We start from the raw sequence: 20,202 nt of genomic DNA, 5'->3' as shown, positions 1-20,202 counted from the left end.
TTTACATAATAAGCTGACGTCTTTAAAAAAAAAGTTGAACATACAGCTTCTAGGGTCCGTGTGACAATTACTAATGACAACAATTATTCCCCTTTTCAATTTTACCCTAGCTAAACTATACATAAACATTAGATAAGTTCAAAGATGGCTACGTTATAACTAGAGCAAGTCTGTATGTACGTCTTTCCTAAAGAAGTCCCTGTTGATGGTTAAAGATCATGAGAATATGATCTTTTATGAAACACTCTTTAAAAGAAAAATCCATATAATTAACTCAATTACTTTAGGATAAGTTTATGCAAACTGTACATTTAAAAAAAGTGTCAACATAAATGTAATTATAAACTTTCACATTTATAATAAACTATCTAAGCTACTCTAAATAAATAACACTGTAATTGCTTTTTAATTTGGAGTTTTAATTCTTTTCTTATTTGTTATTATAATATTGTAAGGCATTGTTTATTTAAAGATAATTTGAAAAAAAAGGAGGGGGAGTTTTTTATGCCTTGCCTAACCCTAAGGTTCCTATACCTGTAGTGACCAAACCTGGCGGGTCTATCCAGTACCAAATACAACTTAATCAAACCTCGTATTAGATAACAATCCAACTTACGAAAAACTACATCTTCTCCATTATTTCAATTTATTTCAAAATATAGGGGGTCGGTGGTTATCAGTCCTAAAAAGGGTACTTATCGCCAAATTAGCACTTATAGGTTAATTTTTTTCAGGCGCTTTGCTGTTCGTGTGCGCAACCACGCGAAGATGGTTGATTGTTACCTCACCACTTACAAGAACAACAAGGGATTCTTTGGAGATAAGAAGAAGGTGGCACAAGATATTATAGGTAAAACAGTCAAAGAAATGTTGGAGTATACAATGAAACACTCCACCCCTACACCAAAAAAATGGATATTTTATCACCAACCCACATAGCCAATTAATCACCCTTCCCCATATCTAAAAATTTAAATGAAAAAAATAAATAGCCTAAAACCATAATAAGACATATATAAAGCTTCTCCGGCCAAAATGGACAAGATTTTGATAGACAAAAGCCCAAAAACAATATTTCTTACTATCATAATTGTTGGGAAATTACATAACAAAATCCGACGTCTATCATGAATGGCATACTTGAAAATTGTGTACACTTGACAGAAATATGGACATTTTAAATTTCATTGTAGCTCTAATCTATACCTGTTCAAAAGATGCATATAAATAATGATTAGCTTAATCCTGCTTTTATAAGGAATTAAATCACGTCATAAGTATCTCTTAAAACAAGATAAAAATGAAATTTTGCACTTTTTGCGCTTTGCAAATTTTCCTTATATAAAAGTAACAGAATGTCTTTTTGTGCCGAATGATCTTGAAAACTGATGAACCGATATGGTTATAGTGAATCTTCTTATGGGTCTTAAGAATGTTTGTAACTATTTTGGGAAAGAGCACTTATCCAAACCAACAGAAATTGAAAATTTTTATCTTTTTTTTATAAAATTGAAAGTGAAGGTTCGATTACCTCCTCCCTTCCCACTTGAAGCTTCTAGGGGAGGAGCCACTCGTACATAATAAACAATCAGAGATTTACTTTGCAAAAAGAATGCTTTATCATATTTCGATATATAAACTAAGAAAGTTAATAAAAATATTTAATTTCAGAGAATCCTGGTAAATACCACATCTACGAAGGAATCTCCAGACTGACCAATATTTCCAGATATGATCTGCCTGATCCTGATACATACAGGTTTAAAATTAATTATTTTCTGTGAAGCAAAGCAACTTATTATAATTGTTTAAGGTCGTAAGTACCTCATTTCTTTTTTGACATTCCAACAATCAGAGAATTTGATAAAATGGTATTTGTTTTGAAGTGTCATTTGTGCATGTTGTAAGTTGTACCTATTTTCAGCTTAGGCATTCCTTTATACTCTTTCACTAAATGCCATGGTATTGCTAAATAACGTTTAGACTGAATATTTTCAATTTAAGCTTTTTTAAAAAACATACATTTATTGATGTATAAAAGTTCAAAATCTAAATTGGCTGTAATTGGATACTATCTCCATCTAAATGTTAAATTAATAAGATAGAAACAATTTTTTATGTACAGTATTTTTCTACAATAGTAAGCTGTAACAATTTTTAAAAAATGATGGATGTTTTAAACGTAATTTGCTTCAGGCGGCATATCTCTGTGTTTAATGTTTTATTATTTGTTTCAGAGATTTTTTCAACGTGCACGCACTCTATGACTTTGAAACCCTACAGAGCACTTGTACTTTCTTTAAGGTAACAAAATTATTTCGTGTTTAATATCAAATACTTATGTCATTTTATGTTAACATTAGTCACAGTGCGTATGAAGGTGCTTTGACTTTAGTGTCAGAACCTAAATTGGGACATGGTGCATTTAATTTCCCTAGGTTAGGTAACTTCATTATGAAGAACTTTATTAAAACAAACTTGTTCAAAATTTTAAATAAATAATCTTTGCTTTTCTTGTCATGGTTATGCGATAACTTCTAGTGGGTGAAAATTGAACTTAAAATTTTCAAATCTAATTTTCTCAAAAACGGCTGCATTTTAGATTTTATTGAAAAGTGAAATGAAGTTACCTAACCTAGGGTAATGAAATGCACTATGTCCATATTTAGGTTCTGACACTAAAGTCAAAGCACCTTCGAACCCAGTGTGTAGTATGTAGTTATATGTAGTGTCATTATACTATTGAATGCCGATATTATGTCAGCAAAGACCACTTTTTATTATTAAGTCATCATTGGTCTTATAAGAATACAAATTTTAACAGTGATCTTAAGGGATTGAACAATGCGAAAAAAATTGATGTACATTGTTTATCACAAATGATTTAGAACATAATTATCCGTTATTTAGATTAATACTAATGTTTGAACCAACCATCAACTATCTAACCATCAAAAGTATCCAAAGTTCTAAGCCACCGAATTAGAGAACGTGTTCACAAAAATCATGTTGCCATTATAATTTAGAATGAAACTTTTAACTAAAACCAAATAAAGCAAATGTATTAAATTTAAAATAATAATTGTGCTAACATTTTTTAGGGATGTCCTTTGAATAAGCTGGATATATCTATTTCATACGATCTTCCCGATATTCTTAATAACTACAAGGTAATATTTTTTTTAGATGTTTCACTGAAAAATCATTATTTCAATACACAAGCGGCTACGCCAGGAGCACTTGACAAAATTACTTTTAACTTTTAATTTTAGTTCTATGAAGATTTTTTTAGGAGGGGGGGGGGTGTATTTTACCATGAGCGATTTATCTTGAAAGGGTATCTACTATCTATAAACCTTATATGGACCTATAAATAGGATCACTGTAAAGGGACCATGAAAACTAGATATTAATCTACAGACAGACAGAGACAGACACACAGCCTGTTACTGGATGAGAGTCACCTTCATAACCAACCATATAAGCATCAAGCCTAAGTTTTCAAAATAAAAAAGAATTAAGATTTTACAAGAAAAGAAACCAATAGCATTTACTGAAATTTTTCAGTAATGACAAACACGTTTTATTTCTTTTAAGCGTTCCTTGCTGTTCTCGTTAAATTCTATGATGCATTCGAAGGAAGCAATTTTGTATACCATCTAACTATTCATTAAAATCAATTTAACTTTATTTGAATTTTCTTGTAATGATTTTAATAAATAGATGAAATGTTTTTGATGAAAATTCATAGGAAGTAAAGTATGTTAGTTACCTAAGCTGGTTTTATTCCATATTCATATTTTAGAAAAAGGTGATGCAAGCTAGAAACCCACCACCCCCACCCCAGAAATCTCAACAAAAACAACAAGATCCAAAGCAAAAGAATAAGAAGAAATAAAACTTTAAATGAGATCACTCTTTACTAGCTTTTAATTGCTGTAAAATGATACCACACAAAGTAGTAGAGAGTTCTTACTTTAAATTTAGGATAAAAACATATTGTCATGAATTAGATAATGTTTATACTGGAGATTTCCCTTGTCATTTGTCATATCAATACTTTTCTTTAAAAACTCTGTTATTAGCCTGTTTTTTTCCACAGTGCATATCTTTAAAAACTCTGTAACAAGCCTGTTTTATTCCACAGTATGTCATGGTGTATTTAGAAGAAATGGAAAGAAAGATAAAAGACGTTTGTTAAATAAACTTTAAATAATCTTACTTTTAAATTGAGCTTTAGTACTCTATACAATCTTGTTTTCTTTAATACAAGGGTTTACTTAAGGACACTTAAAATAAAATGTATTTAGAAATAGAAAATTAATTATAATGTAAATTAAACTCATATTTTTTTCAGAAAAAACTTGTTGTAATAAAGTTTTTAAAAATAAACATATAATAATAGTAAAATTTTAAAGAAACAATCCGCTTACACAAAGGATCAGTGAATATTAAAATAAATATTTCTATTAAGATTGTTGAAAGTCGTTATGTTGAAAAAAAGTTGTTATTATTTTTGTTAAATAAATACATTTAATTATAATTCTGTTTTCTATTAATTAAACAAGAATGGCGTTTTTCATAAAAACGAAGATTACAGCAAATTTAAAAAACAATAATGAGTAATAGATTAGCAAAAATATTAAAACTGTCAGAATAAAAGATCGACAATTTTTTCTTATAAAAAAATCTGACATTTTAACAGACTCTCGTCGCAAAAAAGCTTCGCTTTAAAAAAAGAAATGATACATATTTAAATATTTATTAATCTTATATATAATATATTAATTTAGATATATCAATATAATTAAACTATGATTTACATTATTAAATTAAAAGAGCAATTTCAACAATTCGTTTTAAATTTTAAGTTTCTATATAATTGATTAGATAAAAAGTTGGTTAAGTTTTGTTTAATTTTTAATCGACGTAATTAAATGAATTTTCAAAGCTGCTCTTTTGGGAAATAAAGTACTCTAACCAGAAGGATTAATTAAAGAATTTTGTAGGGCAATAATTTCATCTAGCTGTGCTTGTTGCTGAGCAAGTGCCCGTCTGTCAGCTGCTGACAAGGGCGCTTCTTGTTGCTGTCCCTGGCCAGAGAATTGCTGTCCTTGGAATTGTTGACCTGTGTTATGGACAAAAATTTAAATACAATTAAGGACAAAAGTAATTTCTTCAGTAATTTTAAGGGATAAGACCAGGGAGTAAGGGAGGGGACAATGGGCAATTAATTCAATATAAGAGTTATCAAAGAAAGGGCATGAAATCCAGTTTAATCCAATAAATTTGTAGGAAATTATAAAGGGATTGTTAATTGAATAATAGATTTCCATAGCGTCATGTAAAGTGAAATCACAACTTGTTTTTGATGAAATATATTGAGGTTTTATGGTGTGATTTTTATATTACAAGATTATTGGACCCGGCCAGCTGCTAGCAAGAATATGACTGCCCCTTTTTATTCTGTTTATTTCCCTTGCCCCTTGCCCCCACCTCCCTTTTCCCTCCTCCCCGCCTGTTACATTCCAAACTAACACAACGAGTAGTTATTTCCCTTGCCCCCACTTCCCTTATCCCTTCTCCCCGTCTGCAATATTCAAAACATACACAACGAGTAGCGGCATTTTATGCGCAAGTCCCCAAACTCAGTCAGAAACTGCTAAATTCTTGCACATTCCCTTTATAATATTTACTTATTCTGTAGATTACAATTATTTGTGTAAAATATTAGACATTGCTAGATTGTACACCTCAATAAAGTAAAAGTTCCTAATGTTTTAATAATTAAAGAATTCTACTGTAATTGTAATTGAGTATCCATTCCTTGAAATTGCTGTTGGCCCTGGAATTGCTGTTGGCCCTGGAACTGCTGTTGTTGGCCCTGGAACTGCTGTTGTTGGCCCTGGAACTGCTGTGGTTGACCCTGGAACTGTTGTGGTTGACCCTGGAATTGCTGTGGTTGTCCCTGGAACTGTTGTTGTCCAGCAAATTCTGTTGGCTGTTGTGGGGCAACACCATTCAGCTAAAAACAAAAGAATAACCAGTTTTAAAGAAATGTTCTCATGAATATATTTAAAAATTCCAAACCAATGATTAGAATTTCTGAAAGAACAAACTAAGAATTAATTTAAAATTTACATCAATAATAAATATAAATTTTTGTAAATATATAATAATGAACATTAACTAATTTTTTAGCTTATGAAATAGCTGAAAAGAAAATTAGTAGACTTCAATTTTTGTAAAATAAATTTTTTAATGTTAAGTTATTCAAATAATAGCTCTTTACATTATTACATTAGAATTCCATATGCTAAAACTTTTGCATCTCTATGCTGTTATCCTGTGAATACTTCAGTTTTCTAGACAATATACTGAAGCTTGCTTTTGGTCTAAAATTTAAAAAAAAAAAATCTTCCAATAATATGAATATAGTTAGCAGTACCTTGTCAATCTCAGCTTGAAGGGAGATGGCGAGCACTTCAGTATCCAGTTGGAGGAATTGGTTTAGGGCAAATTTTTGTACTTCAGGTGGCTGTGACAGAAACTTAAATATTAATGATAATTAAAGATTAATACCAATTGCATGATTATATTTTCATTTATGATCATATCTTTACCTGTAGATTTACCAAAGATTTTTAAAGTCTTAAAATTTTCTAATTGTAAATATAGACTTCTATAATGATGTTTTGTGGTGACTAATTACAAGATTAGATCAGTTCAATTCTTTCCCTAAATATTTTTTTACTGTTGTGTTAAACCTTGTGTTGCAAGCATTGTTTTGAAAAGGATAATTACTTTTTATAAATTGAATGACAAACAGATAGACATTAGAGAGACTATAGGTACCTAATCACGAAAGTGTGGTGGGGTTCCCAAGTAGCTTAAAAACCATCACAGTACTAGTATGTATCCTGAGAAGCGAAATGTTGTCGGTCCAGCTTTAAACTTCTTTGTATTATAGATATGTTAATCATCACAAACATTTGAGTATTCTATAATGTAAACCATCCCAAAAAGAGTTAATTTACAGGAATCTAAAGGGATAAGACAATGGCCGATAAATTGATGTACCATTGTAAATCCCCAATGATACAAAATTACCCCTTCTGTAGATTAAAATTATTGGTTGTAACGTTTGAACACTCAACTTAATAAACCAACCAATAAAATTCAGTAAAAGTCTCCAAAGCTAACGAATAAGGAAACATTATAGTAAACTTTTGGGACTAGATATATAAACAACCAGTCCCCTCTCTCTCTCTCTGGTTAATTTACCTGGTTGTAAGCATAAACTTGTTGGTCAACAGTAAGTTGGCTAAATTGTTGCAAGAACAGTTGTTGTTGCCGAGGTTCCAAATTTTTCAACAGCTCGTCAGGATGGAATCCACTGGCAGGAGCATCAGGCTGCTTAAAATAAAAAAAACAATCGTAATAACTCTTTCAAATTTTTCTCTGTAAAATGAAAAAAATATTAAAAAGGTGGTATCTTTTCCCCTCTATGTGTTAGTAAAAATTTGGATCATGGAAAGAAAACGAATCAGTAGGTTTCGTCGTATTTTCAAAGTAGCTTTTTTCTCTGGTTTCTAGCCCCTGCGGGGGCTCTAACCCTACAAGGCTTATTATTAACACTTATTTAACCTAATATAACCTATTTAAAAAAATCTCAAAATATCACGAAACCCGCTACTTCGTTATTATTCATGATTCAAAAACTTTAATTGTAATACCTGGAGAAGTTGAACATTAGCTGATTGACCTGCAGCTGCGGCAGGCTGTTGCTGGAAAGCTGGCACTTGCTGGGGCTGTCTCTGACCAAATCCTGCTGCTCCACTGCCAGGTGCTGGTCTGTTGGGCAAGTTACCAAATCCTGCCTGGGTCTGACGCTGCGGGAAGTTGGGCATATCTGGCATGGGTGTGGGGCTGAATCCTTGCGGTTGACCGCCAAATTGTGGAGGCTGACCTGCGAACTGCTGCGACTGCTGTTGAGGCTGGAATTGTTGTTGTGGTTGCTGTGGAGGAAATCTCTGGCTGTTGGCAGCTTGTGGGAATTGTTGTGTCTGTTGCTGTTGAGGAAATCCGCCAAATTGCTGTTGTTGTTGTTGTGGCTGCTGTTGAGGAGGAAATCCACCAAACTGTTGTTGTTGTGGCTGTTGTTGCTGCTGCTGAGGAAATCGGCCAAACTGCTGCTGTTGCTGAGGTTGCTGTTGGAAGCTCTAAATATAAGTATTAATTTCGGAAATTTTCATAATTCTAACTTTGATCGTGTATACAGGAATATAACATTGCAAAATTAATGTTCTATCCATCAACCCTTATATAAATTTCTGCTCTTGATGGAAATGACGAAAAGTAAAAATTATTTGTTTTATTTTGGAAGAACCTTCCATGAACATCAACTCCTAATCAACTAAATAAAAATATGAAAAATCTTACATCTCCGAATCTTTGGATGAGTGATTGATCTTGCTCTTGTTGGGAAGCCAACAGTCTTGGGCGAGGTTCTCCAGGCAATCTAAATTTTGTTTTCATTCAATAATCAAATCAATCAAAATTAATGAACCATCTGTCTATCTATTTATCTACCTGGAGGTAGGTGTAGGAGCAGGTACAGGAAGGGGAGTGGGAGTAGTTGGTTGTCTACCACGAGAAGGAACAGGTCTAAACAAAATTTTATACAAAAATTTATTTTTGACAGTGATCTTATGAGGTAAGACATAGGCCGATTAATTAGTGTACATTTAACGGGTATAGTCCCATTCGTGACAACGCTCCTTAATAGGCGTTCTTCGTATTTTTCACGGTAGCTTTTCTACTATTTCGAGCCCCTGCGGGGCAATCACCTAACCCAATATAACCTAAAATAACCTCAAATAATCAAAAGCAATTTTAAAAATACGAAGAATCGCCATATAAGGACCATTGCCACGGAAGGGACTATACCCCATTTAACTACATGTACAAGATTCATCCAGCTGTTTCAATTCTTTATGGTTGCAAAGTTTAAACTTTACTAGTTAATACCAACCAATCAAGATGTAAAAAAGGTGTTTAATCTAACAAATCAGAGAACTTTGGGTACCGGTATAATTTGCATTCCAATGTGCACTCGTTGCTCCCTGAGTATCCATTATAGACTTATAAACAAACTGTCAACAATATTGAACATCTGTGTTATTAACGAAAAACCTTGTTGGAGGAGGGGTAGGCAGAGGTCTGGCTGGTGGGGGAGTGGGCAGGTCAACCTCTCCAGATTCTTCCCCAAGGAAATTACTGATTGGCAGTCTAGAAAAAAAAGTATTTAAGCAGAATAATACAAAAAGCCGCAATAAAATAATCAGGGGAATCTAAAACTTCAGACATCAATGATTTATATCAGTTGAGAAACCTTCTGTTCATTGTTTTTGTTAAAATCTGAATACCTGGCTGAAGGTTGTGCTCTTGGCTGTTCAGTTGGCATAGGTGGCAGAGGAATAGCGGGCTCAGCCTCGAAGGTGAGGGCTGGTCTCCGTTGCAGAGGCTCCTACCATATATAGAGGATAGATATTTTATTAGAGATGGGATAACACGATATATAAGAGAATCACAGATAGGTACATAGAAGGCGTATGTTATATATTTGACCAATTGTTGATCCGAAGGTGGCTAACTCTTCAGGGAAGCTTCTTGGGCTATTTTCCTAACCTTCCTCTACCTTCCCTTGAGGTTAGGGACAAAGTTACTAGTATCTAAATTGTAATAAATTGTAATAAAATTTCCTCTCTGATCATAAAACATTGATAATTAAACCCAAGAGTAAACCAAATCGCAGCCAACTAATATTCTATATAATATACATTACATTGCAAGCCGATAACAAGTATTTTGATGGTCATACCTGTCGGATGGGAACAGGTGCAGCTGCAGGCACAGGTTCTGGCTGTCTAGCGGCCACCGGAACTGCTGGAGTTGGCTGCAGGGAGAATGGAGATGGTGTAGGACGGGCAGGAGCAGGTGCGGGTGCAGCTTAAAATTAAAATTCTGTTAAATATTTATATTTTATTTTACAGACTGTGTGAATCAAAAGATCTCGCTGACAGCTACACAAATTTGATTTTACTTAATTAGTATATTATATCAAATGTTCTGAAAAGTTTTTTTAATGATCCGCCCTGAGTTGTGAGCTTTGAAATGTGCCTCTAGGGATCCACATGGGTTTAGCCATTAGTATTACATACAAAACACTTGACGAAAGTGCTATACCTGGCAAAGCTGGTCTTGGTGCGGGGGTGGCAGATCTAGCGGGGAATCCAGGTTGAGGGGCTGGTGTACGCCCAGGGAAACCAGGGGGTGGGGTGGGGAATCCAGGCCTGGGGCTAGGGATGCCTGCAGGGGTAGCCTAGAGTTAACATTTATATAATTAGATCGGTTACATAAGACAAGACAGCTGTAGTCTATGAAGTAAGGAGAACTATTTTTGTCCGTATCAATAAAGCAAAAGACCTCACTAACTGTTTATATTATTTTTATGGAAGTTTACACATTAGTCACATAGAATAGTTCTTAAAAAATGCTGGATCTTGGAAAGAAAACGAAGTCGCGGATTTCGTCGTTTTTTCACACTAGCTTGCTTTTGATAGGTTATTTCAGTTAAGGTTATGTAAATGTTAATGATTGATCCGCAGGGTTATAGCACACCACAGGGACTAGACATGATCCAAAATGCTTCTTTACCTGAATTGTAGAGGCACTATCTGTTGCTGGGCTAAATGGTTCGAATCCCTGCACTTGAAACTCTCTTTCCTAAATATTTAAGACAAAATAAATACATCTATAACAGAAAAATCTTTCAAAAAAAATTATAAGCAATGAATATTATTAAACCTTAACTGAAAATTTATTTGGTATTAAGTTACATAGTTTGATTTTTTACCTATTTCATATCAAAACTAAAGATTTTAAGATTTATATTACCAATAAGTTATTCGATTGAAAATTACCTGTAGAAGAGCTAGTCTCTGCATTGGACTGAGTTCAACCTGGCTCAAATCTAGCCCCTAGTAAATAAACTATTAAAGTTGTTTTATCTATAAAATAGAAAAGTATTGTGTTATTGTTTAGAGGTTTGAGTCAATGCTACAAGTACTATCTACGTTTTTTTCTGTTAGCCTATTTTTGTTTATTCAAAGCTGAACACAGTAATAGTGTCTGACTGATTATGACGTAACAAAAAAAAATAGCCAATGAGAGGCCACTATAAATTTTACCATGCATTGGTCAATAACGGCCTCTCATTGGCAAATTTTTTTTTGTTACGTCATAATCAGTCAGACACTATTACTGTGTTCTTCAAAGCTTATATCTAAATCAAATTGCACGAAAACCTGCACTGGTACAAAACTATTCCTCCTGAACTACCTAGGCAGGTAGTAAAATGCAACTTTAGTATACAGCTTTTTTGCACTTTTTTAAAGAGATTTGTGGGAATAAACATAAAAATGATAAGTTTTGCAACCTGTAGAGGTGTAAGGAGGGCCTTTCTGTCACTGGCAGTCAGCCTTGGTGGGTTAGGCACAGCGGGGACTGCTTCAAGGAGCCCTGCAGGGGTTGGTGGCCCTTGAGGTACTATAATTGTATTTATAGTTGAAATTTTTTAAATGGATAAGAATTTTTACATTTTTCCTTCAACTTAAATGAAATATTTAAGCATTCATTTTCTTAAGGAAAGATCATTTGCAATTTTTTAAGGTTATGTTTGGTTTAGTTCATTTTTTTTACAGAATTTTTACAAAAAATGTTAAACTATTTCCTTGTGTGGGTTGGTTGTTTGGTGTGGGCCGAAACAAAAATCTATAAATAATATATTTATCAATATAAAAGTACAGGGTGTAGAACTCATTTTCCAGTATGGCTTCGAAAACGTTTAATATCCAATAGATTAGAAAAGGTTCTCAGCCATACTGAAAAATTATGCCTAGCATCGTATTATATCCAGTTTTCTAAGAATATAAAAATGTACAATCATAAGATTGAAACCAGTTTTTATATCTGCGGAGAACTGTTTATAATACGATGGGATAAATAACTATTTAAGTATGGCTTCGAAAGCTATAATATCCAATGGATTAGAACCGGTTCTCAACCATACTGAAATTCATGAATAGCATCGAATTACAGAGAATTTTCCTCAAATATTTTTAAAAATCATAAAATCAATACCAGAGCTGGATCTTTAAATCATTTAAATGGTGCGCGGGGTGATTTAGCGCACCATTTAAATGATTTAAAGATCCAGCTCTGGTTTAATATTACAATTTTCTATTTTAAAATCCGCGGAAATCTGTCTATAATACGATGCGCTAAATAACTTTCATCCACTCACAAAAGCATGTGTATCGTATAAAAAATTAAGTATTAAAGTTTTTCAATCATGCAAAGCAAAAAAATAATGGATATTTAAAAGCATCAATTCTTGAAAGCATTTCATCACCTCTGAATGAAAGTAATAAATAATTTTAAAAAGTGTTAATAAAGCAAAAGCAAAAAGTGTTGCAAATTGAAGCAAAAAAAGGGATGTGCAAAGCGGCGAAGCTACAGAACTTACGCTGCTGTGCTTTCTGTGACAGGTAAAGTGGTGACAGCTTCCTCATCAAACAGGGGTTCTATAGTCGCTCTAATACAAGTTTCAAATCAACCATTAGAGTAAAACACTAGAGGGGGAAGGGGTTAAATAACTATATAGGACCTTGTGACAACTCTCAATTGAGTTTTTGAAAATTAACCAATAGTGTCGGGAATATTAACACAGCCAAGTAGCAGAAAACAATTTGCTAGAAGACGAAAAAGGTCTTTGAGAAAGAGGGGCAGGTAGTTATCTGTATATATCTAAACTATAGATCTGTTAATCAACCAAACAATTCTTTACACTTCAGTCCAATTGTAAAATTTAAGAAAAAAAGAATAGTTATTTCTCGTATCGTATTATAAACGGCTTTCCGCGGATATAGAATGTACAATTATAAGATTAAAACTAGTTTTTTTAGCCAGTGCCTTCCAGAAAAAAATAGTTTTAATCTTATGATTGTACATTTCTATATTCGTAGAAAACTGGATATAATACGATGCTAGACATAGTTTTTTCGTATTCATGAGAACCGGTTCCTATCCACCGGATTCAAATGAATACGAGAAAAGTTATTAAAAGGGTGTCTTCATGCAAGCATTGTTTGTGTTGGCACTTTAAATGAAGAAACATAAATTTAATAAAATATGATTTTTGGCAGTCAAATGATTAGCAGCTAGTCAGCGGCTGACTGGTAGCTGGCAATTGTTAATGTTAGAATTATAAACACAACATGAAATTAAGATAAGTTAAGTCAAGTAAAATTAAATCTAGAACAAAAGAGGTAAACACAGGTATCATATTAAGAGGAAGGTATTTATTTTCTTTGTTCTGTTAATTGAGTAAAAAAAGAAGGAGAAGGGGTTAAATAACCATATGTCCACACCCCGAGGACTTTCAATTGGGCCTTTGAAAATCAACCAATAGCGTCGGAAATATTAACACAAACAAGTCGCTACAAAAGAGCAGAAAGCAGTTTGGTAGCAGACGAAAAAGGTCCCCTACATTGGGGTCCAGGTAGTTGTCTGATTATACATCTATATTTATAGATTTATTGTTATGTTATTTTCTTTGCCATTGTCCTGTCCTTCCCTTCCCTGTATTGTATTATAAAAAGTTTACCTTTGAGAACTTGCTAGAGATAAAAGTGTGACTATGAGTGTTGTCAGCATCTAGAAATATTAAATTTCATCAGAAAATGGAATAAAACAATCTTAACATTAATTGTTTGGTTATTATAAAATATTAACTGTTCGGTAGCATGCTATGAATAAACAAAGGTGCGATGAAAAAAAAGGCTAATTTTAAAAAATCGGGTAAATTGAGTGGAATTTATGTGGAAAAGAATTTACGAAATGAAGAAGGAATATTATCAATGAATCATCCTTGTTTTATATAAACAAACAGCGAACAGTGTCAAATAAAAATGACTTCATACAATACAAATAACCGATGATAGGCCAAAATACAATTTACCACTGGTCAATTACAATGAATATTTGCCTTACATTGGTCATTTGTAATGTATGACGTCATTTTTTATTGGACACTTCACGCTGTTTCTTATAAAAGTTTACCTGAAACTTAAAAGCCGCCATGCTGAAATATATTCACTGTTCTTCCGTGGGTTTTAATAGTCTTCGGATCTCAAATCTAAATAAAAATATTGATTTTAAAATATAAATCATAACTGGCGCTTCCACACGAAATTAATTATGAGGGGAGATGGTGGAGTTTTTCGTTTGTTTGTATTTTTACGGTTATAGTTAGGTTATATTGGGTACTTGGTAGCCCTGCATGGTTTGGGCACTGCAAGTTTAAATGCTGCAGGTTTTAAAAACTATCTTCCTAAATTTTTAACCCTATTTAAAAAAAAACTAGCGGCTTTGCCCCAATAGGCGATCCAAAAAAAATTAAGGTGAAATTCGTAAAAGAACAAAGGAAATCTCCTGCAAAAAAAAATTTAAAAAGGACCAAGGAAATCTTCTGCAATAAAAAAAATGGGAGGGGGTTTTGGTTTTTTTTTTTTGGGGGGGGGGGTTGGGGGTGTCCCACCCCCCCAAGAAAATAGCTTAAAACCATCACAGGACCAGTAGGTATAATCCCTGAAAAGTAGAGCTTAATAGGTTCAGCGGTTACTGAGATCTTAAGCTTCAGACGTACAGACATCAAGCTACTTTGTATTATAGATAAAGGGATATGGATACAGTGCAGCCTACGCATACGCACCTAGAAGGTTTTCCTCTATTTTAGGGAATAATTAACTAAAATCCTCCTAACCCTTTGCAAGAGTTCCGTAGAGATTGCACCTTACAAGATTAATAATCCCTGCATGGGCTACAAACACTAATTTTAAAATGTAAAATGATTATAGAATCATATTCTAAAATTGAAATAATAAATGTTGAAATTGCATACATAACATTTACCAGCTAATTCGATGTATTATATGATTTTAATTTTATAAAGTTGGGTTGATTAACAAATCCTTGCTTTATCAAATAGATACTAGCAGTTACACCCCTGTAGGGGCACTTAAGGGAAGGGAAATTGGGTGTATGTAGAGTGTAAGGGGCATTTTCTCTTAGGAGTGTGGTTGTACCTTCCCCAAAATACTTCAAACCTTCCCTGGACCAACAAGAATCTTAACTGAAAAGAAGAAACATATCATTTCAGTGGTTAGCGAAACCTTAAGCTACATACAAAGAGACAGACACATTGATCCTGTTACTTTTTATATTAGGATAATAGCCTAAAAAAAGGTTTTACTTCTTTTATATTATTTAGAAAATATACAAAATGTTCTTCTTGTACAAATAATAATTATAAATTGTTGTAAAGTTGGTTTTTAGAAATAATAATGTGACGGGACATTTTCTACTTCCCAACTGTCAGATGACGTTTTCAATTAATTTCTTATCATCATAACTTATTTATTGTCTAATAAACAATAAAAGGCGTTTACACAGAAAAGTTGAGCGTCTATGTTTTCATAAGCTTACATAATCCTTATAACAAAATAAGAGGATGTCTGTCTGTCTTTTTGGTTTGTTTCTTTGTTTCGTTGTATTGATGGATCTAAACTAACTAAGGGGTGTCCCATAGTGTAGTGGTTAGCGCACTTCGCTGTGGTTGGGAGAAACCGAGTTCAAGTCCCCACATAGACTTTGCACTTGGTTGACAAATGCTGTCGCAATTTGTCAGATTATGATCACGCAACCTTCCCTAAGATGCCCTAGGGTTGTAAGGGGGGAGATTTGTAGGAAGTTAGGATTCTACAAATCAAGCAGCTCTAACCATGCTTTCCCCCATCCATGCTCCTCGTATGAGAGTGCCATTAATTAGGGTGGCTTAATATGGAACACCTGCCAAAACTCTAGGCCAGGGTGATGTAATAATTGAGTAGCTTCCACGAGAATTGCGGGTCAGCTTGTAATGTAACATAGAATACAATCAGCTGTGCGCGAAGCTTACCAATCTAAGATTGGCCAAAGGATTCTCACTTCCAGTCTCCGTGTGCATCTGAGTCCTAACTTCAGAGAATCATGGCTACAACAACAACATGGATCTCGCTAACTTCTGAACCAAAATGGTTCTCCTTTGCAGTGTATCTTCTCATAGGCCTTATGAAGGTTTATAGCTATTTGGGGAAAGAGTACCACCAGCTTCCAAAGAGAAAACGCCAAAATTTAAAAAATATATAAAGCACCACCGACGTCCAGCTGGTAAACAGCTGATACTAACAAAGATTTAAAAGAAAACATTTTACGTGTCCCTTGAGGCTATAGTGTGTAATTAAACAGTAAACTATGATACATTAAAACATAGTTTTTTAAAAAATTGGCGTTAAATTTTGTGACAAAATTGGTTATTTCATAACAATTCCTCTTTAACAATGATGGCACTAAAAATTCTGTCTCAAATTAAATTGTCATAAAATGATTAAAAATTCTTTTGTGAATTTCTGAGTGATTTTCTATAATTTCTTTGTTGATAGAGATGGCATGCTGTAATTGATTTAATTATATCATTAAATCATTTATTTGGAGTAAACAAGAATGATAATATTGATTACCAGCAAATCAACAATAAATCGATGATTTTTATATAATTATAAATAGGAAATGGGGATGAAATTTATTCAAAAGATAATATTAAACTGATATCAAATCCTATTAAATAAAATAGTAAGCTTTCTGTCCGTAGGGAAGGATCTTGCTAACCTTTAGTTCACCTAGAAGCGTCTAGGGGCGTACCAACTAGTTTATGTATATAGAAACAAGGTTGACAACATACATAAGTAGCGAAGCAAAAAAATTATGGATGGAGCCAGAGTGTGCTGATAGAGGGTGTTAACAACCCCCTTAAAATTGAAAATTGGTAGGATTACCTTCCCTTCTTTTCAACCCCAAATGGTTTCTTACAGTGAAACGCTGTGCACACCATTTGAAGGACAAACTGACAAAGTCAGTTATAGGGCGAATACTCGGTGTTATAAAAATAAATACCCAGATTTTTTTTCTAAAAATCAATATACATTTTTACATAAAATGTGTACTGAGCTGGATCTTTAAATGTGTAGCCGTTGCCGTAGCCGTAGCCAGAGGTCCAGCGACTAACCTAATAGAGATCTTTGAATCAAATTTTTAAATGTTTTAAAGTTAAATAAAAATCTTTTAAAATCCATTTTTTATTGGCAGCACTGGCAGTGGTGACGGCTACGAATACGGCCACGACTACGGCTACGGCAACGGCTACACATTTAAAGATCCAGCTCTGGTCTTTCGTAGCATGACCGACAGACCGACGAAACTTTAAATTTTCTTACACAACAGACGAGAAATACACGTTTCCCCCATTCCGTTTCTTATACACTGACGCACAGACAAAAAATTTTCTTCTATTGGTATATCCCTTTTAACTAGTATAAATAGCATCATTATAGCAATAGGGGTTAATATAGACCAATTTTCGTAGATTTCGTTGAACATTCCTTAACAGATTTTATAACAATACAGTAATAAAATTAAACAAACTTTTTGTGTAACGTCAATGTTTTAAAAATTCTAGAAATCGACTTTTGTCATCATTTTTAACAAGAGTATAATCATTTCATTTCTACTTTTGTCTTCGTTTAATTTTCAGGGAGGAAAGGAACATTGTAAGTGATTCCCATAATTTAAAAACTTATTCTCTCGTTGGCATATGTACTTCTATGACTTATTGGGTTGTACAAATGAGCAGTTTCCAAACATTCCAACTATCAATTGGTTGAATTATGATAAGGGGGATGCAGTGCATAAATTCATCAAAAAGTGTTTTATTCCTGAAGGTCCCTGGCCTTTAGAAACTGATGTATGTTGGGGGAAGAAGGGTTGTAGATTTATTTCACTTTTATCCTCCTCTCCCACCTTGGATTTAAATCAAGAAATGCCAATAAAACACAATAAAAAACATAATTTAAATAGATAAAAAGTGAGAATGTTCATGCCTGTCCCCAATGGCCGCTAAAAATGTAATGGGCACGTAACATATGTCATTTAATCCAAGATAAAGCAACCATTTCAAATTGTATAAAAACAAGAACAATTTTATCCTTAAGAAGTGCAGCATCAACAAACTAATAGTAAAGTATAATATACTTTAAAAAAAGAATTTTTGTAAGTTATTTATTAAAACAAAATTAAGCCAAGATTTTAAAAAATTTTAAGTGTTTGCTAGTGTTATGGTCAGAGACTAATAAAGCGTCCGTTTGTACAGACAGAGACGCACTCTCTGCGTAGAGTATATTTTCTTTATGACATAGCATTGAACCCAACATTAAATAGAAGCACGGATTTAACCAGGTTTTGAGAAGATGCGCTTTTAAAAGAAACAGTTACAATAAAAATTTTGGTTGGGTACTTTGAAAATGAAATAGTTAAGAACTTCTATATAGTTTTTGAAATCATTTTTAACGGGTATTTTGCCGCGAAGCTATGTATTGGTTATACTTGTGACTTATTTTAGATTTCTGTCATTTTTCTTTTTATCAAATAAATTAATAGGCAGCATTCTCGTCTAAAGTGCTTACATTTGATAAAAAGATAATAATTTCTCGTTTTAAAAGCGTTTTAAACTACAAAAAAGATTCTTAGTTCTTACCAGTTGCTACGCCCCTAGAGACCTAAAAAGGGGGGATCCTCCCCTTTCTATTATAATTTTTAGAAAGAAAAAAATTGAGAGGCAGGTGGTACACTCCTTTAAATTAGTTATGAACCTTCCAGGACCTATAATTAGCAACACTGAAAAGGAGAACCATGTCGATTCAGCGGTTATAGAGATCCGGGTACACACAGACAGAATGTACCTTTATCCTACTGTCTGATTTCTTTTTTTGATTGTTGTTTTTCTTGTTTTTTATGTTTTAAAATCCATTCATGTTTTGAATTTTCACATCTTTTCGAGCTTTGCTTTTACGAATGTTGTCATCCTTGTTAACTTGTCAAATTTTAAACAAAAGTCTGCTTTTAAACCTCTAATAAACTTATTAAAACAAACTGGTATTGATTTGTAAGATTTATTATGTTGCATTTTAAAAGTTTATTGTTTAAACAGCAAATTTTATACAATTTTTTAAAGTAAAGTTTTCTATATTTATTGTTTGTCTGTTCGTCTGCCCGAAATTATCTATATAAAAACTGCTTGAAGATTACTGTACAATTTAGGTATAATACAGCAAATCTAAAAAGTCAAAAAGTCTATAAGTCTATTTGAAGAAGTATGATGATTTTGGGCTTTACAAGGTATAATAATCCATTTCGGCATTCCTCTAACGTTAAGGTATAATGTTACAAGCCTAGCATCTCTAACATCAAGACCCAAACAGTATGTTTACATCAAGTATTTTTAATTATGGCATTTCGCTGTTTAGATAATATTTCAGCGCTTTTGTAAAAACACCATCTAAACAAAGAAAGTGTTAAAAAATAATCTGTGTATAAATGTGTATAAAAAGTACATTTTCTAACCAATTATGGTTGCAAAACAAAGCTGGTTAAATCATATATTGAACATTTTTAATGACGAAGATTTTTTTCAGGTTCTGGTACGTTGTTACTTCGTCTGGAACTTGTATGTCTAATAAACTTATATACATTATACATATATGATGACGATATGTATCGTTTATTTTCATATTTTCTATATTTCTCGTAGCAAAGCTACTATACAATTACTTCAACAGATACATTCGAAACTTCATATTCCAAAATCTTTGATGCAAAAGTACAAGAATGTATAATTTATATTCAGAATTTATTTGCCACCAACGCAATGCAAGAAATGCAACTAGTTTTATATACTTGTATTTTATTATATTTTCCATGGATATTAAGGGAAAAGACATTGGACAATGAAAAAAACTTACTACTTTATAGAATAAATATGCTTGTTAATAATAGTTTGGGCCTCAATAGTCGGAGCGTAGCAACTCAAGGCTAGTATTGTAAGAATAAAATTATAGCTTCTTAAAATTGTCGAATTTTGTACGCTTTTATTTTAAGCTTTGCTTTTATGGATATTTTCATAGTTGTTGAAGTTAAATTACATATGTC

General features: G+C 32.9%; 2 protein-coding genes across 7 annotated transcripts in view; one reads left to right on the top strand and one right to left on the bottom strand.

Annotated features, from left to right (window-relative positions):
• The window catches only part of LOC145334300 (uncharacterized), a 32,999-nt gene extending 28,456 nt beyond the window's left edge, over positions 1-4,543 (top strand). For all 3 annotated transcript variants that reach the window (XM_080179698.1, XM_080179699.1, XM_080179697.1), the window contains exons 30-34: positions 735-850; positions 1,672-1,759; positions 2,238-2,304; positions 3,102-3,170; positions 3,806-4,543. In XM_080179698.1, the coding sequence (XP_080035824.1) occupies positions 735-850; positions 1,672-1,759; positions 2,238-2,304; positions 3,102-3,170; positions 3,806-3,898 (433 nt within the window). In that variant the 3' untranslated portion in view covers positions 3,899-4,543. The remainder of the gene's footprint in view (positions 1-734; positions 851-1,671; positions 1,760-2,237; positions 2,305-3,101; positions 3,171-3,805) is intronic.
• A 205-nt stretch (positions 4,544-4,748) lies between these two features.
• LOC145334301 (uncharacterized) overlaps positions 4,749-20,202 on the bottom strand; it is a 45,857-nt gene continuing 30,403 nt past the window's right edge. The window contains exons 3-20 of one of the 4 annotated variants that reach the window (XM_080179700.1): positions 14,185-14,260; positions 13,730-13,779; positions 12,590-12,658; positions 11,797-11,835; positions 11,501-11,612; positions 10,986-11,042; positions 10,720-10,788; positions 10,249-10,384; positions 9,884-10,011; positions 9,429-9,529; positions 9,196-9,291; positions 8,593-8,667; positions 8,443-8,521; positions 7,737-8,222; positions 7,285-7,416; positions 6,449-6,550; positions 5,829-6,025; positions 4,749-5,130 (exon numbers count right to left, since the gene is read on the bottom strand). In XM_080179700.1, coding sequence (XP_080035826.1) covers positions 4,977-5,130; positions 5,829-6,025; positions 6,449-6,550; positions 7,285-7,416; positions 7,737-8,222; positions 8,443-8,521; positions 8,593-8,667; positions 9,196-9,291; positions 9,429-9,529; positions 9,884-10,011; positions 10,249-10,384; positions 10,720-10,788; positions 10,986-11,042; positions 11,501-11,612; positions 11,797-11,835; positions 12,590-12,658; positions 13,730-13,779; positions 14,185-14,205 — 2,103 coding nt within the window. In that variant the 5' untranslated portion in view covers positions 14,206-14,260 and the 3' untranslated portion in view covers positions 4,749-4,976. The remainder of the gene's footprint in view (positions 5,131-5,828; positions 6,026-6,448; positions 6,551-7,284; positions 7,417-7,736; positions 8,223-8,442; positions 8,522-8,592; positions 8,668-9,195; positions 9,292-9,428; positions 9,530-9,883; positions 10,012-10,248; positions 10,385-10,719; positions 10,789-10,985; positions 11,043-11,500; positions 11,613-11,796; positions 11,836-12,589; positions 12,659-13,729; positions 13,780-14,184; positions 14,261-20,202) is intronic. The other 3 variants (XM_080179702.1, XM_080179701.1, XM_080179703.1) reach the window with 3 other exon arrangements.

This window comes from Acartia tonsa, chromosome 12, assembly GCF_053477335.1.
Source record: "Acartia tonsa isolate MP-2025a chromosome 12, ASM5347733v1, whole genome shotgun sequence".
NCBI classification, from domain to species: Eukaryota; Metazoa; Arthropoda; class Copepoda; order Calanoida; family Acartiidae; genus Acartia; species Acartia tonsa.
Note: the sequence above shows the minus strand (reverse complement) of the source record. Positions and strands in the feature narration are given on the sequence as shown.